Source organism: Lissotriton vulgaris, chromosome 4_1 (assembly GCF_964263255.1).
Source record: "Lissotriton vulgaris chromosome 4_1, aLisVul1.2, whole genome shotgun sequence".
NCBI classification, from domain to species: domain Eukaryota; kingdom Metazoa; phylum Chordata; class Amphibia; order Caudata; family Salamandridae; genus Lissotriton; species Lissotriton vulgaris.
Window position 1 is genome coordinate 315441991 of NC_141691.1, and position 25121 is coordinate 315467111.

Genomic DNA, 25121 nt, shown 5'->3' on the forward strand with positions numbered 1-25121 from the left:
AATTGTCTCCACCTTCCAAGCATATATAGGCAGACTATCTAATTTGGAGGATTCCACTCAAATGATGCCATCTTATCTAAATTGTCATTAAAAAACGGATTAATTTCTTTCTGTGAAACAAATATTAATTGCCTTGAAAACATTACTTGCATTTGGTAAAAACGTGACTGACTACTCTGTATTACCTTCTTACTTCAATCTTCTCACTCTTTAACAGTTCTCAGTCCCCAGTTTTAAACATTCACAAACAGGTAGACGAGCTTTACATTTGCTCTGATCTCAATGCTGGAAAAACCTTCCCCCACATTTCAGGAGAATTCACTCCTACCTAACCTATAGAAAGGCAATAAGGCCCACGTATTCTGAGAACTTTGCTAACTATGTAAACTCTATTAACTTAGGTAACTTTGCTCTTTTGATCTTCTTCCTCTTAATATTCGCTAGCGCCAAGATGTGGATGGTGAACGCGCACTTAATAAAACTTCAATCAACCAATCAATCAATGAAATGTAACGGGTTCAAGTATATGTAGCCTTTCCTCCTCCTTGAAAAGATGCAGAGAAGAAAACCCAAAGGCAATGTAACTTTTTCATTCAATTAAACCAAGACATTTTAACCCATAAAAGGCGTAACTATGAAGAGCAGGCTTCTCTTGTTCTTGTAGAAAATAAACAGGGCCACTTAACTCCTAGTCTTGTAGTCACCCAACTTTGCACACAGCAGAGAAAGTGCTGAAGAAACTCTTTTTTAATGTAAACATCGATGAACAAGAACGGATAGGCTTAATTAAAGGCCCTATAAAAACATTTGGGCCATAATAAAATTCAAAAGAAGAGGAAAGAATAAGTAGGAGGACCAAGAATAGCCTCAGAATAGCAGACGTTTAAAATATTGCAAGATAATTGACATTTGAAATAAGGATTCCAACTTTTTTTAATGTAGTAATACAGACAGATCTGTCAAATACACCTTCACTGTTCCCACATTAAACCCTTCCTGTGAAGAACAGCAACTGGAGAGAACGGGCAGTGAAGCAGAAAATCCTACTCCAACATGAATGTTTACCCCAGAGTCTACTGGAGAATATTCAATGGAACCCAACAAAGAACATGATTTGTAATTAACATTGGTGGGCTCAATTTATTCCTAATGGAGACATTCTCAGTCAACGCTCCTAGATGAATAGCCCAGGTCACCTGAGGAAGAAAGTATCCTTTTCAAAGTATTAGCCTTAATGTTCTCTTTCAGCTGAGACTGACACTCTAGAGAAATCATTAGTCTGGACGATGTTCAGAGAGAAAAATAGTGCAGTGTATGTGATCAGTGAAAGTTATGAGGGCATGCAGAGCACAAAAATTGTTCACAACAAGACAAAAGTGTTTTGGACAGTCAGTTGTTTTAGTGGGACAGAGAAAATTTACTATTTTCCAACTGGGTCTTCCTCAGGACCAGTATTGATACTATCCTATAAGACTCAACTGCATTGAACAATCTACTTTTCCGATGTCGCAAATTGCACATCTGCTGGGAGAGTGAACTGTACATGTTCATGAACCTATGAGACAGAGCTATGCTCCTTTCTGCGTCAATATCAAACACCTGTGGAGGGCAGAGGGGCAGAGCTGGAGGGGTTAGTTAGCCTTTCTCTCTCATGCACTATTCTAGCACATAGCACCAGTTCCTTTGGAAGGGGGTCGCGACTGGATTGGAATGTAAACCGGACAGAAGTTCTCCTAAATGCAATTCGTACAGCCATTTTAGAAATGATTGTTACTTATTTGCTTCTACTGCTTCCTTGTGCTTTTATTTCATGTCTTTATTATAAATTTATTTTAGAACTTTTACTCCAAAAATGTTTTTTTTCCCCAGCTCGGGCAACAGTAATAAAATGAGCACATATAAGTCTGAAGAGCCCAAATGGTGCACGGGTAGGAAAAAACAACAAAAGTGTTAGAGCTCAGGCGCAAGAGATTCCTAAAATTATTAATTAGGATATGCGCAATCTCAGGGACCACACACACTTTTAGAGCTGAAACTGTACTGAGAAGTGCACTCGATACATACTTTTAAGGAAACTTGAAGGAAAAAAGTCTCCCTCGTGAATGCACCTGCGTTTGGACATCAGGTATGGTAAAATGCGCCTAATCTCATTGTAACAACTGCTTTCACAATCCTAGTCTCTAAACATATTTACTCTTATAGCTTCTCACCTCAAAGTCTGTTGGGTGAAACATGTTCCTGATAATAATAACCCGCTCGTGCCGCAATCTGGTTTCACCAGGCTTCTTCTCTGGCCTCCAGTCCAGCTGTCTACGAAAAACATGCACCATTATGTAGAAAAGGATTCAAGCAACACATGTCAGATGTAGTAAAAGAAACACGCAGCATTGTGTGTGAAATATGAAACAAAAAGTCATGGGACCTGCACACAAAAAGTACAAAATAAACAAATAGGTATATCAAAGAATCAACTAATAACAGGTGTGTAAGAAAAGTATAATGTCATATGTATGAAATGCAGTAAATAAACAGTATGCCATTTTCCTGACACATAAGACTGGAGCGGCAGAATTCCGCTGTCCACACTTCACTGCCTACAAAAAGAATGTGTCACTAGCAGATGGGACAATCAGAGCCATAGAGCAGAGCTACGGGAGAAGCAACTTCATTAAAGAGCATCGGTACAGGTCAAAAAAGCAAAAAAAGGCAGACGGCGGAAACCCAAAACTCATAATCACATCCAAGTCATTGTACACCCACAAAACAAATCTGTTTTTTAAAGGAAAAAAAACCCGAAGAGCGGCAAAAAACACGAGGACAAGGGGAAGCAGTAAGTAAAAAAAAAAATTGCTTGAGAAATCACAGTGGGACAAGCAGTATTTAGTGTATGTCACGCAGCAAATGACAGCAATTCTGAGTGAACAGCAGCATGGGTGGCAGGGATAGGAACGAACCAACCAATACCACGAAAGCACAGCTAACCACCCGTTATGGTCTCAAGGCGCTGGGGAGGGGGCAGAGTTCTGCAGTTCAGTCGAAGAGCCACATCTTAGGTCCTTCCTGAATTGAGGCAGTGAAGGTGATTACCTGAAATGTAGAGTTAGAGAGTTACAGTTCTTTGCAGAGAGATAGGAGAAAGATCTTTCTATGGCCAAGGTCTTGCGGATATACGTGATAGAGGCCAGGGCTAGTTGGGCAGAGTGTAGATGTATGGTAGGTGTGTAGAAGGAGAACAGTGTTTGAGGTATGCTGGTCTGGTGTTGTGGAGGGCTTTGTAGGCATCCATGAAGAGCTTGAAGGTGATTCTTTTGTTGATCGGGAGGCAGTGAAGGTCTCTCAGGAGACCAGAGATGTGGCTGCGGTGGGGGATGTGCAGGATAGGTCTGGCGGAGGTGTTCTCAAAGCTCTGCAATTTCTTTTGGAGTTTTTGGGTGGTGCAAGTTTAAAGGGTGTTGCTGTAGTCGAGTTTGCTGCTGACGAGCGACCACTATCCTGGACTCAGTGGTGATCCACATGAAAATCTTCCAAAGCAGGAAGAGTGTGTGGAAGCAGGAGGATGATGAGACGTGTTGATTTGGTGGTTGATTGAGAGTGGGGAGTTGAGGTTGATGCCGAGGTTGCGTGCGTGGTCGGTGGGTGTGGGGGGAGTTAGGAGCGCTGCGGGCCAACCGGAGTCATCCCAGGTGGAGGGAGTGGTGCTCAAGATGAGGACTTCGGTTACATCGGAGTGGAGTTTGAGGCAGCTGTCCTTCATTGAGGTGGAAACTGCCTGTTTCGGGGGTCCTGTGTGTGGTTTGTTTTGAGTAGAGCGCTGATGGCCTTCTCGATGACTGGCTGGGAAGGGCAGTAGAGAGATGGGTCTGTAATTCCTGAGGTCCGTCGGGCATAACAAGTGTACTAAAGAACCAACGAAAGGAATGTGTGAATGAAATGTAGAAAAGAAGCCACCACAGAACCAAATATTATAAAAAAAATAGGAACTGTACGAAAGAAACAAGCAAAATTATGTGTGACAAGTGCAGAAATGAGCAAACTAAAAAAAACGCACACGATTTACAAAAATAAAAATTATGTGTAGTAGGTGTAGCAACTAGCATCTATGTAGAACATGTAGAAAAGAAGCCAACAACATGCATGTCAGATGTTGCAAAGAGCCAATGAATAACATGTATGCAGGATATGTAAAAAAAAGAAGCAAGCAACATCTCAAGTGACAGGTATCGGAAAGAACCCAGCATATATGTCATATGAAAAAAAAGGCTAATTAATGACATGTATGTGTGAAAAATGAAGAAAATAAGCAACATGTGTGTTGGAATAGGAAGGAATAAAGTAAACATGTGCCATATGAATCTAACAACAGCATTGTTCTCAAGTAGGAAAAACAAGCAAAACGTGAGTCTGAAATGCAGAAAAAGCAACAGAAAGCATGAGAGGTGCTAGAAACTAGGAGTCATTGTCAGCAATTGTAAACCACGAAGAAACAAAGGACAAGCGACATTTCCGGTTTCATTTAGGTGTAAAACAGGCTAGAACCCCTTAGACTCTAAAGAGCGCTATAGCCACCAGTAGCATTTGCTCCCATCTGTAGTAGTCCTTTACTGCATACTCCCCATATGTGCCCAGTTCGTCAGACATTCGAAGAAGAGCAGACGCAAACCTTTACCTTGAGCAATTATCTATTCTAAAAGCACCAACTCCCCCGGAACCCTCAATGGGAGGAATTGTGGTGCTAATTTTGTCATTTTCCACAAACACAAACTAATAAATAATGATCATATTTTTATTGATCATCTTAAGTGCATTTTGTATAGGAGCACAATTCAAAGTTCAAAGAATACTCACTAATTGGGGATGAAAGTCGCTTCCCTAGTCTCAATTGGAGGCACCTATTTTTTACCATCAGCTTTCGCAAAAGCACAACAAAGATTGTCCACATCGAGTCACTGCAGCTGAAAGTGGCTTAGCTCTGAATACAGGGACTGTTTGGAGAGAGAAGCTAGCTGAAAAGGATTCATTAGCACATTCTCACTGAAATAATCTTGCAGTAATTTTTGTCCTTTCCTAAAAAGAACCATTTGAGATACAAAAGGTCCAATGGTTTCTCCAGAGTGACGCCCAGGCTGTCTTATGGCACTTTGTAGGAAGTTGACTATATAGTGTACTAAAATGAAGTACACCGTGCAGAGTCCAGTAAGTCCCAGACTGGCCTACAGAGGCAAAAGTAGATAATACGAACGCTTCATTTGTGGTCATGTGGGTGAGCAGGTAGGCTCATCCGAGGGTTGTGCTAAGCATTTGTTGTTCTCACAGAGGCAAGAAATGAAACCCACACTCAAAGAATGAATCATATTCAATTTGCAAAAATAATACTACATTTTATTTAATTATTTAGACCAAGAACTACTGTGCAATTATGAGAAATCAGAAATGACCTTCTTGGGTCACAATCTGGGGGATGAGTTTCGTGAATGGTGGCCACAGAACATGTCCTCTCCTGCTACCTTAGCCACAACTGTTAGGAATCTCGGGGTGAAAATGGACGCGGATATGTCCATGAAATCCCAGGTCCAGGCTGTGGCTGGCACATGTTTTGGCCTACTGAAAATGTTGAGAAACTTCCTCCCACTACTCCCGCTTTCCCACAGGAAAACAGTAGTACAAGCACTGATTTTGTCCAGTCTTGATTTTGTAAACGTTCTTCATGTCGGTCTTCCTGATTATCTTCTCGGCGGTCTACAGGTGGTGCAAAATGCTGCGGCAAGAGCCATACTTATTGTGGACCTTAGGACACACATGACTCCTCACCTGAAGTTGAGGAAGGCTCATCCAACGAAAACTAAGACCTGGAAAAGGGATCTTAGATCAATAAACCCAGTTGATTTAGCTGCCCACTATAAAACTGCCCTCTCCTCCCAAGCTGATTTGGGTGGGGTTCAGTTACTCACCGACGCTTACAACTCGGCCATCTCTAACATATTGGATGACATTGCACCACTTCAATTAAAAAAGACCTCAACAAAAAAATACAAACCATGGTACAACGACTACCTAAACACGGAAAGTCGCAACCTTAGGGTAGCTGAACGAGCCTGGAAGTCCAATCCCTCTTTGGAAAAAACAAAAATTCCTTAGAGATGTTAGGAGTATTTACAACAAGCAAGTCAATTGCGCTAAGGCAGATTACTTCAGACAACAACTTGATCAAGCCGCGAATAGCCCCATGAAACTTTTTTCGAACTAGTCAAACAACAATCAACTGCGGTTACAAATCACTCTGTCTCCAACGTTAGTCCACCGTCTGGCGATTAATTTTCTGCTTTCTTCATTGAGAAATCAAGACTCAGTTCTAGTGAACTTGCCTCCAAGAAGGCTCTACTGCCAGCTTCTGGGTCTGCTCCGTCTCTTGTCACAGAAAAGTCCAATCTCACCAGCCTGATCATCAAGAATAAGGCCTCTTAGAGCACCTTTACCCCACTCTGTGAAAAAGACATGTACAGGATTCTTCAGAACATCAATCCATCCAACCACTTCAATGACCATTTGCCCCCGACCATTTTCAAAGAGATCAAGAATGCTCTCATCTCCACACGGACAAGGATAGTAAACACTTCTCTATCCCAAGGCACAATCCCAGACTGTCTAAAAGCAGCGCAGGTATCAACCAAATAAAATAAAACAAAAGCCGAGAAATCTGATCTCAATAATTTCCGCCCCATATCTAACATCCCCACTCTAGCTAAATTACTCGAAAAATGTGTACAATGCCAACTCTGTGCTCACATGGAGAATTTCCAACTCCTTAACCAACATCAATAAAGGCTTTCGGAAGGGGCAAAGCACAGAATCGGCACTCACGCACGTTATGGACTACATATTAAATATACTCGATCAAAATGACTCCTGCCTCCTGATCCTCCTTGATCTTTCCTCCGCATTCAACACGGTTAATCATGACAACCTCCTTTCCACTCTGAAGAACAGGATGGGATTCACAGGTCTGGTGCTACAATGGTTCTCCTTCTTCCTCCACCACAGAATACAAAGAGTTAAGGCAAACCATGCCCTCTCCCAGCCCTCTCCAGTACTCTTTGGTGTCCCCCAAGGTTCTACCGTATGAACTATCCTTTTCAACCTCTTTTTGGAACCTCTTGCTAATTCTCTAAAGGATATGAACATTCCCTTTCACCTGTACGCTGACTACACACAACTTTACCTAAAAATCTCATCCCTCAACTCTACCTTAAACTCTATTCAAAAATGGTTAACTGAGAACCACCTCCTGCTCAACACCTCCAAAATTGAATTACTTCTCATCTCCCCTCCGAACCACTACTTCAAGCTAGACCTTTGGTTGACTCTCCTCACTGCTTTAATTGCACCCCTCTCATCATAGACCATGCCAAATCGTTCGGAATCACCTTGGACAAGCACCTGAATATGAAAAATCATATCAGCAACGTATGTAAGGGAGCTAATTACTTGATGAGGACACTTAGAAATATCAAGCTCTTCCTTCCACAAAATTACTTCAAACAAGCAGTACAAGCACTGATCTTGCCAAGGCTAGACTATGGCAGCGCTACTCTCTGTGGCCTTCCCAAGTACACCCTGGCTCCACGGAGGTCAGCACTGAACATTGCGGCCAAACTAGTTACTGGTACCAAACGAAATGAGCACATTTCCCCAGTCCTAAAGTCTCTTACATGGTTGCCCAACGAAGCCCGAATGCAGTTAAAGATTATTGTTCTAGAGCACAAAGCCCTGCACGACAACCCCCCAGTTACCTAGCACAAAAGCTTGAATTATCTTGTGGCGAGAGAGCTTCATGAAACCCCTGAAAACATTTATCATGAATAAAAAGAGATCTTGTAGTCAAGCCTTCTCAGGTGCCGCACCAAAGATTTGGAACACTTTTCCACCGGATGTGCGCAGAATTTCATCATTAACTGCTTTCAAACTTGAAGCCAAAAGATTCCTAATGAACACATTTTTAACCTAATTTGGCCGATGTGCATTTGCGCACAACCACTGATCATACAATAAGCTGTTGGTTGACTCTAGATCCTTTCACCATCTTGTGTTTGTGCTCCATGCTCCTCTCGGATGCAAGGCTTGCCCCCTTGTAGCAGCCTGTTATTGACCTGCTCATTTCATTACTTGCTGTGTACGACCTATCTGCGATTATTGTGACTGTAACTGGTATGTATGTATGTATGTATATATGTATAGGCATTTATATAGCGCACTACTTACCCGTAGGGTCCCAAGGCGCTTCGACCGCTGCGAAACCCTTCCTGGCTTCCCTGAGAGATGGTCCCTTAATGGGTATCTCCAGGGTGAGACCAGGCATCCCCGGCGGTCTGGTGGGGCCGTTAGTGAAGATGAGGCAAGCTAATGTCCAGAGTTGCCGAGTGTGATCGCTGATCAGAGTGGGCACCGAGGCGAGAGAATTATCGAGTCCGCTGACCCTGGTCCAGAAACCTGCCGCGCCGGGAATCGAACCCTGGTCCCGGGCCGTCCTCTGCTCTCGGGTCTGCCGCCTCTAACCAGTGAGCCACACTATTCTTCTATGATGTCGTTACTGGATCTGTATTATCCCTCTCTTCTCACTGTGTATCACTTGTATGTGATTTTTGTGACTACAACGGTTTGGCATTCTTTATTGGAGTAGTACTCTCCCTTTCATCCTTTTGTAAAGCACTCTGATATCCCTCGGGATCTGGTTCAAGCTATATAAAACTTTATAGAATAAATAAAAATAAAATAAAGTCCTTGCACTGGCTTTCAGTACGAAAAAGGGCAAATTTCAAGGCATTGGTGCTGGTTTATAAGGCATTCCACAACATTGGGGTCTTATATCTAAGAAACAGATGCCAGCACTATGTTCCATCTAGAAGTCTGAGGTCTTCAAATCAGCTGCTCTTGCAGATCCCTAGGTTCTCCCGCTCTCGTCTGGGTGGGCTGTCTTTCCAGGTGGTAGCTTCTCAGCTCTGGAATAATCTGCTGCCAGCCTTGTGTCATGTGCAGGACCTCCTCAGCTTTAGACGCAATTACAAATGTAGCTTTTTTCAGAATAGGTCAGCGGCCCTGGGGCTGCCTGCTCGGCTCTGTCACTGTCTTCTTTCTTAGCGTCGGGAAACTCCAAGGAGTAGCCGCGCTTTAGAAGTACCCAGTAACATAGTAACTTTGTTCACAAGTAAGTACTTATTTTGTTATGTATTTTAAAAGGTCGGAAAATAACTCACAGTTGTGCACAAATACGCACAATGTATTCCTATGGAAGAAAAAACACGAATGTATAGAAAATCGAGGAGGCAGTTCTCGGGGTTCACCTTTGGGTTTCAGGCTAGTCGCAAACCCACCAGCCGATCGTCGGGAGCGTCCCGGATTCGGCTGGGGCTAGGGTGCTGGAGTCGTTGGTAGCAGGCGCTACAAAGAATGCGGGCCACTTTAAAAAAGGCTGCACAAGAGGACTTACAGGTAAATCAGCTCGCAAGGGCCTCAGGAGCACAGACAGTTTGCATAGCAGGATGGTCAGTTGGGATCAGTGCGTCAAGGCGGTCTTCGCGGTCAGGGGGAGAAGGGTTGCAGGGACGGTATCAGGACAGTTGGGCCACCTACGAAGTGGATGTAAGGGGTTCTGACGTTCCTCTTTGGGTGCTTGCTATCTGGACAGTTGAGGTCCGGATTGGACTTTGTCTCAGTGTAGGTTGCATGGGGTCTGGTACCCTGGGTATTGTTTCGGGCAGCTAAGGTGGGTTCTGTTGTCTTCACACTTGGTGGAGTAACAGATCCGAGCCTTCGGAGCAGGTGTATCTCTTCTGGTTCGGTTGCTGGGTCGGAGTCACTGGGGAGCGGCAAGTCAGTAAGTCGGACTCTGCGGTCTGCAGGGGAGTAGTTCCTCTACTCCAAGGGAGTTCTTCGGCGACTGGCGTAGGTATGGAGGTCCTTTGGGGTTCTTAGAGGCCTCACAGTAGCAGGACAAGGCAGGGTTTTGCGCCATAATTGTGCAGCAGGTACAACGATCTCGGGTTCAGCAGCTCTCCTTCGTCAGGTTCTTCTATAGGTCCACTGAATCTGAAAATCTGTGTTGAGGGATTCCACCTAAATACTAAATTTAGTGGTGTTAAGGGAAGTGACAGACAGTAGACATTGGGCTACCTACCTTCAGGGTGTCTACGCCCTCTATGTATCCACTTCCTGAAGGAAGGGGCACAACCCTGTCCCTGATAAGCTAATTCTCTCCAACCCAACATGGAGGAATTGGAAAAGTGCAGTCCACATTCCCTGCCCCACCTTATGGTTGGTACTGGCTGAATGTGAGCACACCTCCTGATCTTACTAATTTTCTCACCTGTCCTCCCACCAAAAGTGAGGTCAGGACAGGGGGTTGGCAATCTCCACTACTTGGAGAGACCTGGGTCGCATTTCAAATGCCGCATGTCCTTTGAAGCTTCCCACCCTGGACAGCATATCTTACTTGCAGGAGGTGTGAAACACCCCCGCCCAGAGCAGGCTTTGTTTCTGGCCACTGAGAGCGAAGACTCCAACCCCTGTAGGCCGGAAACATGTTAAATGGTGGCAGGCTGGCTGAGACCTGTCAGCAAACCCCCTAGTAGTTGGTAGGTTATCAGGGGAATCTTCTAAGGTGTCCTCTGTGTGCATTACCTAATAACCCTGGCAACAGTGAGGATGTATTAAGACAAGATGTTTGGTACCAAACATCTGTCAGCACAGTGAAGAGATTGTGGAGCTGGGGAACTCATACTGACAAGTATCAAGCCCATGGTCTCTTTATGGCTTCCCTGCGCACTTACAATTTCCAAGAATGGACTTGGAGACTCTAGGGTCATATCCACTCAGGCAGATATGTCCACACATGTGATATAGTGCACCCTGCCTTAGGGCTGTAAGGCCTACTGTAGGGGTCGCTAACCTATATCATATGTGGGCATGGCACACAAGGATGTGTGCCATGTCAACTCTTCTGTTTTATCTGCACCAAGTTATGCAGCCTGCACTGGCAGTGTCCATGATCTTGGTGAAGGATCCCTAGGGTGGCACAATACATGCTGCAGCCCTAGTGGACCCTGTACAGTTCCAATGCCCTATGTACCAGGAGTATCATTTACTAGGAACATATAAGGGGGCTGAAGTTGTGCCAATTGTGGAACAAAGGTACAGTTTAAAGAAAGAGATCTGGCACTGGGGACCTGGTTAGCAGGGACCCAGTGTACTTTCAGTCTAAATCACATCATGTTCCAGGTAAAAGGTGGGGGGCTAACCATATCAAAAAGAAGCACTTTCCTACACACTCGAACTGCTGCAGGGCATTGATCGAACAACAAACAATCGACGGCCTGCTACAGCAAAGGGATCACATCTTAGAAACAAGCCCTGGCAAAGCCAATAGGTCTATCATATGCAGGAGCTATTGGCTTTGCTAATGTGTTTTAGCAATGTTGTACACCAGCGTGGCTGCAGTTCAACATGGCCAAATGTTAGGGCTTAGAGGAGAGTGATGTGGAGTAGCGTAGTGTGGAATGACGAAGAGTGGAGTAGAGTAGCAGAGTGGAGTGGCATAAAGTGTTGTGTATTGTAGTGGCATAGAGTGGAGTTGTGTAGTGTGGCATACAGTGGAGTAGAGTGGTCTGGTGTTGAGCGGATGAAGTAGTGTTGCAGAGTAAAGTAGCGTAGAGTACAGGGTGCTAGCAGGATGCTGCAGATTACAGTGCTGCATAGTAGAGTCCAGTGGTGTAGAGTGCAGTGGTGTGGAGTGGTGCTGTGTGGTGCAGAGAAGAGTGCATAGCGCAGAGTGAACAGTGGCGTAGGGTGTTGCAGTGGGGTAGAGTGTGAAGTGGCGTACAGTAGTGCAGAGTAGAATATAGTGCCGCAGAGTGCAATGGCAGAGTGTAGTGATGCAGAGTAGAGTGGCTTAGAGTGCAATGGCAGAGAATGCAGCAGTGCAGAGTTGGAGAGTGGCATGGAGTGCACTGGCGTAGAGTGGTGTTGAGCAGAAGGTGTAAAAGCGATGGCGTGGAGTAAGGTGGTGTAGAGTAGAGTGCAGAGGTGTAGATTTCAGTGGCATGGAGTGGCGCTGAGTAGAGTGGACTGGTGTAGAGTGCATTGGCGGAGAGTGTTGCAGAGTATAATGACGTAGAGTGCAGAAGCATAGAGTGAAGCAGCAAAGAATGTAGCTTCGTACAATACAACATCATAGAATATAGTGGTGTGGATTAGAGTGGTGCATAGTAGTGTGCACTGGTACGGAGTGTAGTGGTGCAGAGTATAGAGGCAGAGAGTGCAGTTGCGCAGAGTACAGTGGTGCAGAATTTAGTAGAGGAGAGTGCAGTGTTGCAGAATAGTGTCAGACTGCAGTGGTGTAGAGTTCATTAATGTGGAGTATAGTGGTGCATAGTAGAGTACAGTGCGGCAACAGAGTGCACCGGTGTAGAGTGGAGTGAGGTAGAGCAGAGTGGAGTGAGGTAGAGTTGAGTGGCAGATGGAAATGACAGAGTGGGGTAGAGTGGGGAGGAGTTCAGTGACGTAGAGTAGACTGTTTCAGAGTAGCGTGAAGTGGTGTAGAGTGATGTGGTGCAGTGTAGAGTGGTGAAGGGTGTAATGGCATAGAGTAAAAGTGGTGTAGAGTGCAGTGGTGCAGAAAAGATTAGAGTGGCGTACAGTAGATTGGCGTAGAGTGCAAGGGCGTAGAGTAGATTGTTTCAGAGTAGCGTGAAGTGGTGTAGAGTGATGTGGTGCAGTGTAGAGTGGTGAAGGGTGTAATGGCATAGAGTAAAAGTGGTGTAGAGTGCAGTGGTGCAGAATAGATTAGAGTGGCGTACAGTAGATTGGCGTAGAGTGCAGGGGCGTAGAGTAGATTGTTTCAGAGTAGCGTGAAGTGGTGTAGAGTGGTGTGGTGCAGTGTAGAGTGAGGTGGTATAGGGTGTAATAGAGTAAAATGGTGTAGGTTTCAGTGACAGAGTGCAGTGGTGCAGTGTAGATGAAAGTGGCGTGTAGTGGACTGGCGTGTAGTGGACTGGCGTAGAGTTGAGTGTTACACAGTAAAGTGCACTGGCGTAGAGTGTATTGGCATTGAGTGGTGGACAATGCAGTGTTGTAGAATGGTGTAGAGTAAATTTCTGCAGAGTAGATTGGAGTGGCCTAGAATGGAGTGGTAAAAACTGCAATGGCGAAGAGTGCATTGGTGTAAAGTAGAGTATAGAATACAGAGACGTAGAGTGAAGTGGCGTAGAGTGCAATGACGTAGAGTGGAGTGGTGCAGAGTAGAGTAGAGTGAAGTGGCCTGGAGTGGTGTAGAGTGAAGTATGCATGGTGTGGTAGCACATTTCCATTGCCATACAACACAGTTTCAAACGAAATGATCATTACATTTGTACAGACATACAGTTTTACTAATAAAGCTATTCAGCGCACAAACGATAATGTGTGGAAATCATATCAAATTATTTGTTTCCAACACACTTCAGAATTAGCAAGATGTACTTCGTATGTGTGTTCATAATTCTGATATATTCTGAAATACTTGCCCAGTTAATTTCAATGTTGTGTGCTAGAAAAAAAACCTTTCCTACCCCCAGTGTCCAGCAGGATTGACACATAAATCGTCTCATTTTGAAGTCAGAGAAAGTAAAGTAAAACAACGCATCCTCAGAAGATGACGCCTGACATTTAACCTCAGTTTTTAAATGCACAGCAAATGTGAAAATAGAAGAACAAGATTTACAGGCCTGTTTACTTAAAGGAGCACTCGTGGAACAATAATTGGTCTAGCAGAGTCCATCTCAATTGTCTACATCTAATAGACCTCATCTTATTTTTACGTTTAATATGTACGTTTTTGTCAAAGTTCCCACCCGATACAGATCTTACTTGAGAGCCAGACGTATATAACCTGGTCTACATGCCCTTACAGCAATGACTGTTGTAGAATTATCATTGCGAAAAAATGGGTAGGTATAAACAGCTAACTCGAGACCGCAGTAATATTATACCTGTAAATTAGGTGCCATATAAACAAAAAGAGAAAGGAATATAATGCTTGGAATTACCTTATATACTTATCATATGCAAATCTCTTTGGAGACACCTTTGATCCCACGTCGTCATTCTTATTCTTTTATGATTACCTTTTGGCATCTTTTAACTACCACAAAATCAAAGGGGAAGGATCACTTGTCCTGCATAACCGGGGTATGCAGATTTTGTACTGATTAGTCCCAAATTAAAAAACCCTCATACACGTGTTAGGTCTTATGTGGAGCGGTATAGCTTGATTCTCCGCTGTTTGGTCACATGTTCGCATAATCACTGGGTTAGTAGCTATGCGTTCCCCAGCCGGAGGTTTACCCCTGGTTAACGCAGTAGTGATCAGTGATGAGTTGGGCAAGTATTGTTAAAAATGCACGTACAGCCAGATGAATGTCTTTAATGGGTCTGGATTCGAGAATAAGGTTAAAAAGATCCGTTGGTGTGTAATGGAGAGTTATTAGGGCTCACGCACACTATGATTAGTGGTTTAAAAATGGGTCGACATGTTTCAGCCCCTAATCGCCCAGATGGGTCAGGTGGGCTTTCTTCAGGACCATGTGAAGGGTGTACAGAGACCAAGGGTGACTCTGTATGTGATTTCCAATAAACAATATTGGTTGTTCATATGGAGAAGTGAGAAGACGGATATATTAATCCTTCTCCCGGTAAGGTCAAAAAGTACCTGCAATAATGAAGTAACAGACATACATAGGGAGAGGTAGTGGGGAATTATTTAGGACTTATATACAGTATTTCTGTTTGTGTTTATTTAAAAAAAATATATATACAGCAACTGGAAAATTGCAATACTTAATTGGAACACACACACCAATGGTCAAGAACCACTGAATCATCCAATGATTTGTAAACTTAGGCAAAATTTCTCTACTCATTCTGTTGGTAAACTACATCCAATCTCAAATATCTGGATCTTGTTTCAATCGTTTGCTATGTAGTGCAGTGTTTGTGTGAGGAATCATCTCATAACTCCAGGCAATTCCCAGGTAGTCACACCAATCTCTCGGGTCTAAATACACATATTCGTAGTGCCTCTAACAATTCAATGGGACATTAGGGCTATCGATAGCAAATATGGAATGACACAGTTATGCGGTTACGTGTCCCGTCACATCCATTCAGCAAATTAGTGGTTCACATACATACATAATTCGATCATGCACGGTGCCCCCAGCACGCAAAATTTGCAAGCTCTCTACATCTAGCCCCACTAAGATCATACTCTCTTTTTACCTAAAACCAATCACACAGAAGACACCGACGTACTTAAGAGATACAAGGGATCTCTTAAATCTCCTACGAGATATAAACTATTCTGAAAAGAGTATGATCTTAGTGGGGCTAGATGTAGAGAGCCTCTACACTAGCCTCCCACAACAAAATACCCTAGACACTCTAGAAACATTACTCTTCAACAAAGAGTGGCATCAGAAAACACCCAGGCACTTCGTGCTGGAGTGCTGTAGATTAGCCCTCACAGAGAACTATTTTCAATATAACAATACCATGTACCAACAGAGCCACGGCACGTCGATGGGGAGCACGTTTGCTCCATGTGTGGCGGGGCTAGACGTGAGCCAATTTGAAGAACAACATGTCAACAACCCCAACAATCCTTATCAACAAAGGACTCAATTCTGGCGGCGATATATAGATGACATCATTGGAGGATCTTAACCTCAGTGAACATCAACTGGCCAAAACCAAGGTTTGCAAACAAATGAACCCGAAATCTTAAAGACATTTTGGTCCACACAAGACCTCCACTGAGAAAACAGAGATCTGAAGTCCCTAGTCTATGGTAATCCCCCCCCCCCCCCCCCCCCCCCCCCCCCCCAGTGGCTGGACATTTCCCCTGTGGGTCTTGTTCAGTCTGCGCCCTGACAAGACCAGTAAATGAAATACAATTACTAAAAAACTTCAAGTGGCCAAAACAAAACCACACTAATTGTAATACCAGCCATGTCATCTACATGATCACATGTCCCTGTGAAAAACGCTACATTGGCATGACCTGCATAAAGGCAAAACAGCGCATCTGCGAACACCGGAGCAACGTGAAGTGTAAGAAAGGTACTACGAAAATGTCTACCCACTACATTGAGGCCAGCCACACAACAGCAGATCTCAATTGGATTATACTTGAAACCTTAACGAATAAAAACCACAATGCGGAAAAAACCCTCTTTGAGAAAGAACAGAGATGGGTTCATAGACTCAAAACTGATTCCGAGGGATTGAATGATAATGTTCCCTGGCTTAACTTCAATATTTAGACCTCAGAAAAGTCAACAGGCCTAATTACCATCTGCTACTCTATTCCGTAGACAGTACTACTTTAGTGACCGAATGTGAAACACTATGTTAGAATTTAACGTTTGTAATTTTTGAAACTATTTCCATAAATGAGCCTCTGACTAGACATGATGACAAAAGATTTACAGGAACCTTGTCCCAACAGTAGAATCCCAGACACGCTGTCTTGAATTGAAGAGACTGATGTAAAAAAAAAAACCAGCTCTCAGCTACATTTATTATAGCAGACCTATGTAATTAGAGGAAAACGGAGTCAAAAATAAGTATTCTCTTAACAGCGACAACTTTGGCATGTAGAAAATAGACTGCATACACTCAGTCGTTCTTCACCCCGCAGCCGCCTCTCAAACACGATTTAATGCGACCTGGAAGTAACCTCCTACTCCCTGGCCCGAAATGGCAGAATCAGCACAAGACTCGTTTTGAAGGAAGACCGCAGGTAGCAGCAAGATGAATGTTGGAGAAGCGGACAAACCGTAACGTATTATCGTACCCTTTCTCATACCTTCCAAATTATCCCAGTAGGCTTCCATGACCCATTGAGGGACCCGTTGTGGCATGATTTTTAACGAACAAAGGTACTAGCAAAATACCGCCATTAAAAATATCGCGAGCATTAGTGACAAAGGTAATGCAGTCATTGAGGTTAGACATGCATCCCCGCTTGCGAATTTTGCGTGCTGGGGGCACCGTGTATGATCTAATTATGTATGTATGTGAACCACTAATTTGCTGAATAGATGTGACGGGACACGTAACCGCATAACTGTGTCATTCCATATTTGCTATCGATAGCCCTAATGTCCCATTGAATTGTTAGAGGCACTACGAATATGCCGTGGCTCTGTTGGTACATGGTATTGTTATATTAAAAATAGTTCTCTGTGAGGGCTAATCTACAGCACTCCAGCACGAAGTGCCTGGGTGTTTTCTGATGCCACTCTTTGTTGAAGAGTAATGTTTCTAGAGTGTCTAGGGTCTTTTGTTGTGGGAGGCCAGTGTAGAGGCTCTCTACATCTAGCCCCACTAAGATCATACTCTTTTCAGAATAGTTGATATCTCGTAGGAGATTTAAGAGATCCCTTGCATCTCTTAAGTACGTCGGTGTCTTCTGTGTGATTGGTTTTAGGTAAAAAGAGAGTATGATCTTAGTGGGGCTAGATGTAGAGAGCTTGCAAATTTTGCGTGCTGGGGGCACCGTGCATGATCGAATTATGTATGTATGTGAACCACTAATTTGCTGAATGGATGTGACGGGACACGTAACCGCATAACTGTGTCATTCCATATTTGCTATCGATAGCCCTAATGTCCCATTGAATTGTTAGAGGCACTACGAATAGGTGTATTTAGACCCGAGAGATTGGTGTGACTACCTGGGAATTGCCTGGAGTTATGAGATGATTCCTCACACAAACACCGCGCTACATAACAAACGATTGAAACAAGATCCAGATATTTGAGATTGGATGTAGTTTACCAACAGAATGAGTAGAGAAATTTTGCCTGTTTACAAATCATTGGATGAGTCAGTGATTCTTGACCATTGGTGTGTGTGTTCCAATGAAGTATTGCCATTTTCCAGTTGCTGTATATATATTTTTTTTTAAATAAAAACAAACTGAAATACTGTATAGAAGTCCTAAATAATTCCCCACTACCTCTCCCTATGTATGTCTATTACTTCATTATTGCAGGTACTTTGTGACCTTACCGGGAGAAGGATTAATAATAATATTGTTTATTGGAAATCACATACATAGAAGGATTAATAATCAATATTGTTTATTGGAAATCACATACATAGTCGCCCTTGGTCTCTGTACGCCCTTCACATAGTCCTGAAGAAAGCCCACCTGACCCATCTGGGCGATTAGAGGCTGAAACATGTCGACCCATTTTTAAACCACTAATCATAGTGTGCGAGAGCCCGAATAACTCTCCATTACACACCAACGGATCTTTTTAACCTTATTCTCGAATCCAGACCCATTAAAGACATTCATCTGGCTGTACGAGCATTTTTAACAATACTTGCCCCACTCATCACTGATCACTACTGCGTTAACCAGGGGTAAACCTCCGGCTGGAGAACGCATAACTACTAACCCAGTGATTATGCGAACACGTGACCAAACAGCGGAGAATCAAGATATACCGCTCCACGTAAGACCAATCACGTGTATGAGGGTTTTTAAATTTGAGACTAATCAGTACGCAATCTGCATACCCAGGTTATGCAGGACAAGAGATCCTTCCCCTTTGATTTTGTGATATTGAATACTAAGGAAACTAAATGCATCACGCTTTCCTTCTCCCTCCACGATTGAAAATTTGCATCTTCTAACTAGCCATATAAACAAATAGGTATTTTCCTTTTATCAGGACATCGATTATTCAAACCAAGAATCATACAAGTTTATCGGAATTGCAAGATGGACGGCACCTCTACATATCTAATAGTTACTGAGTCAACATCTGATAAAGGTAACATGCAGCGCCTCATTGGTGACAATAGAAAGGAAAATACTACTTACTCAGTATGCATCTGTTCTTGGCATGTAGAGACAAGAGAATCTCATGCTTATGCATAGATCGCCATCTAGTGTTGGGCCAAGATGTTTGCACTTTGCACTTTGTTTTTTTTTTTAAGAAGTCTTCCTAGTCACAAAGTAGGTGACTCCTGCTTTCGTGATAAGTGAGCATGGTCATCGACTTCATCTTCAGATTGTTTTCCCGCAGAGGGTGAGAGAATGGAGTAGGAGTAAATAATAGAGATGTCCATGTGTATGTATGAATAGTAACACGAAAACTACAGCAGCTACAGGTACCCGGGGAGGTGGGTAGGCGCATGAGATTCTACAGCTCTACATGCCAAGAACAGATGCATACTGGGTAAGTAGCATTTTCTGTTTGAGGCTTGTGAGCTGTAGATCACATGCTTATGCATAGACTATACAGCAGTCTCCCGTAAGCAGTGGATATCCTGTAACTGATGGAGTAGTCTGAAACAGTATTTTAAGTACTGCCTGGCCCATGTTAGCTTGTTGTCTGGCTAACATGTCTACACAATAGTGCTTGGTGAATGTGCGTGGTGTGGACCATGTTGCAGCTTTGCAGATGTCAGTAATAGGGATGTTCCCTAGGAAAGCGATAGTAGCCCCTATCTTACAAGTGGAATGTGCTCTAGGGGGTACCGTTAGAGTTCTTTTGGCTTTTGCATAGCAAATCTGAATACATTTAACGATCCACCTAGCAATCACGGATTTGGATAAAGGTAGCCCTTGTGAGGTGGTGCAAAAGCGACAAAGAGTTGTTTGGTCTTACGAAAAGATTTTGTTCTTTCAGTGTAATATAACAATGCTCTTCTAATACCTAAGGTGTGTAGAGCTCGTGCTGCAAGGGAGTCAGGTTGAGGGAAGAAAACAGGTAATTCAACCGACTGATTTATGTGAAATGTAGATAATAACTTAGGTAGGAATTTAGGATTGTTACGAAGAACCACTTTATCTTTGTGTAGCTGTAAAAAAGGTTCTTCTATGGTTAGTGCCTGAAGTTCACCCACTTTCTTCAATGAAGTGATGTAAAGAAGAAAGCCATTTTCCAAGTGAGGAACAGTAGTTCACATTTGTGCATGGGTTCAAATGATGGGCCCATTAGCCTTGTGAGGACTATATTAAGATTCCATACTGGGGCAGGTGGAAGTCTTGGTGGTATAATTCTTTTAAGTCCTTCCATAAATGCTTTGGCTACAGGCACTCCAAAGAGTGATAAATGTTGCCTCTTTTGAAGATAGGCTGAAATTGCAGCGAGATGCAGTCTGATGGATGTATAGGCCAATGATGACCGCTGTAAATGGTACAGGTAGCAGATAATGTTTTGTATGGAAGCATCAAGATGGTTGATGTTATTGTTATTGCAATAGATAACAAATCGCATCCATTTGGCTGCGCAGCTGGCTCTTGTGGTAGGCTTTCTGGCCTCCTTAATAATGTTCCTACAGTATGGTGGAAGGTTCACATAACCAAACTCTAGGACTTCAGGAGCCAGATTGCGAGGTTCAATTCTTTGGGATCTGGGTGTTTGATTTCTCCATGGCTGTATGTGAGGAGACTGGGAGTTAAATGTAATTTTTGATGCAGTATCAAAGAGAGTTTCAACAGGGTTGTGAACCAGGGTTGACATGCCCATGTCAGAGCTACCAGTATTAGTGTGAGGGATGTTTTTCTGAGTTTCCGAACCACTGATGGAATGAGTGGGAGAGGCGGAAAAGCTTAAGCAAATATCCCTGACCAGTTCTTCCATAGAGCATTGCCTTTAGAAAACTGGTGTGGATACCTGGAGGCGAAGCTTAGGCATTTAGCATTTTGGGGTGTTGCAAACAGATCTATGTGAGGGACTACCCAAGCTTGGAAGTATGGGTGGAGAACTTGAGAGTGAAGTTCCCATTCGTATATTTGATACCTCTGCCGGCTGAGGAGGTCCGCAATCTGGTTGTTGACTCCTGGGAGGTGTTCTGCTAGGAGATATATATATATTGTGGGGAATAATCCACCTCCAGATGTCTTGGGCTAACTAGGATAGTTGGAGAGAGTGCCCCCCCCCCCACCGTTTCTGTATGTAATACATAGCTGTTATGTTGTCTGTTCGAACCAAGACAGCTTTGCCAGACTGGTGATCTTGAAAGGCTTTGAGAGCTAGAAAGATTGTCATCAGCTCTAAATGATTGATGTGAAGCAACGTTTGCTGATGGCTCCACAGCCCTTGCACTGTAAGTTGTTGAAGATGAGCTCCCCAGCCAGTTAGTGACGTGTCCACTTTAATACTGTCTGTGGAACCGGGTCTAATGACTGGCGTCCTTTTGACAAAATGTGGGCGTGCCACCACTGCAGAGAGCGATGAGTACGGCTGCTTACCAACACTAGATCGGTTAATAGACTGCGTGTCTGGTTCCACTGACTGGCTAAGCATTCTTGAAGTGGACGCATGTGCAGTCTGGCATGGAGAAGGATCATGATACCAGACGCCATCATTCCCAACAGCTGCATAAAAACTCGAGCTGGAAGTGACTGACTTGCTTGAAATTGGAGAATTAACACCTGAATGTTTTGAATTCTGGCGGCGTTGGGAAACGCCAAATCCCCTTTGAGAATCCAAAGTGGCTCCTAGATCGTTCTGAGTTTTGACTGAAGATATGGTTTTAACACATTGACTGTAACCTCAGTTGGTGAAGTAACTGAATGGTTACAGAAGTATGCTTGCAGCATTGTTGATAAGTGCCGGCTTTGATGAGTCAATTGTCCAGTTATGGGAAGACATGGATGCTTTGTCTTCTTAGATGTGCAGCTACTACCTCCAGACACTTCGTGAAAACTCTGGGGGTAGTGGGAGTACCTTGAATTGGTAATGTTGACCCGCTACCACAAACCTGAGAAATTTGCGGTGAACTGTGTGGATTGGAATATGAAAGTAGGCTTCCATTAAGTCTAGTGTAGATAGAAAGTCATCCTTTTGCAAAAGAGGTAGTACCTGTTGAAGTGTTAACAGGTGGAAATGGTCTGACTGTATGTAAAAATCTAGTTCTCTAAGACCAATTATTGGTCTGAGAGAGCGTCTTTTTTGGTAATTAGGAAGTAAAAGGAAAACACGCCTGACACCTTGATGGTGTGGTGGTACGGGCTCTATAGCTTGTTTTAGTAGTAGGGATTGTACCTCTTGTTTGAGGAGGTGTAGGTGATCCGGTGAAAGTTTGTGCAATTTTGCGGGAATGTTTGGAGGAATGTTGATGGACTGCAGACAGTAACAAGAATTAATAATTTGTAGAACCCACTTGTCTGTTGTTGTTAATTACCACTTTGGTAGGAATTTTGACAATCTTCCCCCCACAGGTGTTAAGTGGACGGGTGGAAATATGGGCAAGTCACTGCTTTGTATTGGAGGGAGAGGTACGTGTGTTCGAACCTCTACCTCTGCCTTTGCCGTTGCTTCCTCTATAACCCCCTCTGAAGTTTTGGAACCTGAGGCTAGTTATTGCCCTTATTGGTGGATGCAGTTTCCGAGGAAGTATTTTTGGACCCTGCCTGATAGAAAGAGCGCCGAAAGGAACCACAGCATTGTGTAGACTGAAGGGCTTCCATAGATTTAGCCACTTCAGTATCTTTTTCCGCCTTCTCAAGTGAAGAATCTACCACCGGCCTAAAAAGGTATCCTTTATCAAACGGTGTGTTCAATATGGGGGGTCTGAACCTCAGGTTTGAACCTTGATATGCGTAGCCAGGTGTGTCTTCTTAAAAGAACACTAGTGTTCACCGCTCTGGCAGATGTGTCAGCAACATCATGGGAACATTTAATTTGATTGTTTGAAATTAATTGCCCCTCACGTACAGGTCTTGCACTTTAGATTTATGTTCTTGGGGTAGAAATTGGATGAGATGTCCATTCATCCTGGTTGGAGCCATTGTTGGAAAGGGAGATCTGTTCCTCCTCGGCTCAGATAGCATCGCCAGCTTCTTCATCAGATTCAGGTCCAAAGAGGTCCGGAATGGAGCCTGAGTTTTGGCTCTGCATGTCGCGTCGTCGACCCCGACAAGTATTTTTGGAGCGGAAAGCTCGTCATGCGTTGCAGTCCTGTACACTGTGTTCTGGTGAAAAACACAGGTTGCACACTTCCTGCGAGTCGGTGTGTGGGTATTTCGTGTGGCACAGAGGACAGAATTTAAAGGGAGTTCGTTCCGTCGACTGCGAGTCGAACCGGGGCCTGGACCAGATGGCCTACCAAAAGCTCTCGATCGAAATAGTTTTTTTTGTCAATAAACACGATACACGAAGAATGGAATACATGATAAGAAACAATACCTTTCAGGGTGAGAGTTCTACGCATTGAGGGAAACCGAAGGATCGTCATCGAACCGGAGCGCACCGGGGAACATCCGAACCAGATGGCCGAAACAAACAATCTGAAGATGGAGGTGATGACCATGTGCACTATCACCGAAAGGAGAAGTCACCTACCTTGTGACTAGGAAGACTTCTTCAAACAAAAACAAAGTGCAAACATCCGGGCCCAACACTATATGGCGATCTATGCAAAAGCATGTGATCTACTGCTCACATGCCTCGAACATCATATTTAAAGATCACACTTGAATAATGGGAAAAAATATTTTTCTTGTTTTTCCTCAACTAGGATCTTGAGTGTAGAGACGCACCCAAGGATTTTTGCTCATTATTAAAATGAGGCTACGCCTCTGAATCTACAAACAACCCTAAAGGACAAGTGCACCCAAAGATTAGGGACGTACCCATAACCATCATAGAAGGTGCATACATATTGACAAATGCACTTATGCATGGGGTATTCTGAGCATTATTGCAAGCACGTAAGAGATTTTCCTTTGATCTACCTACCGGCCTCTTTCGATCACAAAAATCTGCTTCATGCCCTGTGGCTTAACATCACCTCATGCCTGGTAAACAGTACAAAGAACACGCATTGGTTTTTCACGATGAATGCTTGGGAGAGGTAGTACCCTTTTTCAACACAAGAACACCTTATTTTTCATTTCTTTTGAGTTATGGCACTACACATGTAATCCCATCATTAACAAAGGCTTTTTTTCTCCAGAGTCTCAGAGGTTATTAATTGGTTCTGATTCCATTAATTATTTATTTTTACTATACTCTTCCCTCCATACCTACCTCTGGATCCAACTAAAATATTGTTGTGTGGTCCTGAAGAAGATGACGGGGCTATAACTTGCCCACACCGAAACGTTTGTTGACCTTTTGTTGGAAAGCAGATTTCAGCCCACACCACCACAGCGGACAACAATTCATATTGTATCTCTGCTGAGGCTCGTTTTGATGTTTAGTATGCTGGGACATTTGCATCAATGCAGAGTATGCTAGTGTTGCAGTTTGATTGGATGATAGAATGAGAGGACTGGGTATGAAGGTTTTTGGTTTATTTCAGATGGTATTATTGTGTTTTTATCAAAACTATAGAAACGTGTTATTCAATTGTGTCACAATACATAGAAAGAATTGTTGAAATGTATTTGTAGACCATTAATATTATCATGCTGTTTTTTAATTAATTTATAACGATGAAGAGACAATCCAGTAAAAATATAATCGAAAGAAAATATTCCATTGTAAATGGAACAGAACCAACAGCAAATATTAGCTGAGGTCTAGTGGGCGCTTTTTTCTCCGTTTTAGGTTGAGCCTAGGGCAGCGCGTAAGCGCTGCTTAGGAGATGACCTCTTGGAATTGGTCTGTACTTTTTGGAAAAACTTGTGCATGTACTGCACTGTTTCCAATGAGTATTCGTACATGTACAGTATCCACCTTGCGGGAGTGAGCAGCTGCGCCATCCGTTTCCAATTATCGCGCCCACGCTTGTTTACATTTGCCTGTCTCGCGGTCGCGTTAATTGGAAACAGATGGCGGTCGCGTTCACTTTTGCGGCTGCTTGTTTCCTGATAATTCTTATACATGTCTCCAGCAACGATTGATTCCAGAGAAAGCATGCAAGTTTCATAAAGTTGTCAGTATTGTATTAGTTTTGTAGCGTCTCATACCTCCTGACGAGCGATCAAAGTGTTTATTACTCTGTACGCGCCTTGTAATCTTAAAGTTGGCAACACTGTCACCGGAGGCTTCTCTTTGAGTTGGTTTTAGTTATGCTGAAAAGGCGTCCATAGTCTTGCTGGCACAAGAAATTGTATTATGAG

At 43.5% G+C, this 25121-nt stretch overlaps 1 protein-coding gene across 1 annotated transcript in view; it reads right to left on the reverse strand.

Annotated features, from left to right (window-relative positions):
- HTATSF1 (HIV-1 Tat specific factor 1) overlaps positions 1–25121 on the reverse strand; it is a 266871-nt gene that overhangs the window by 132196 nt on the left and 109554 nt on the right. The window contains exon 6 of the mRNA XM_086918648.1: positions 2211–2310. Coding sequence (XP_086774774.1) covers positions 2211–2310 — 100 coding nt within the window. The remainder of the gene's footprint in view (positions 1–2210; positions 2311–25121) is intronic.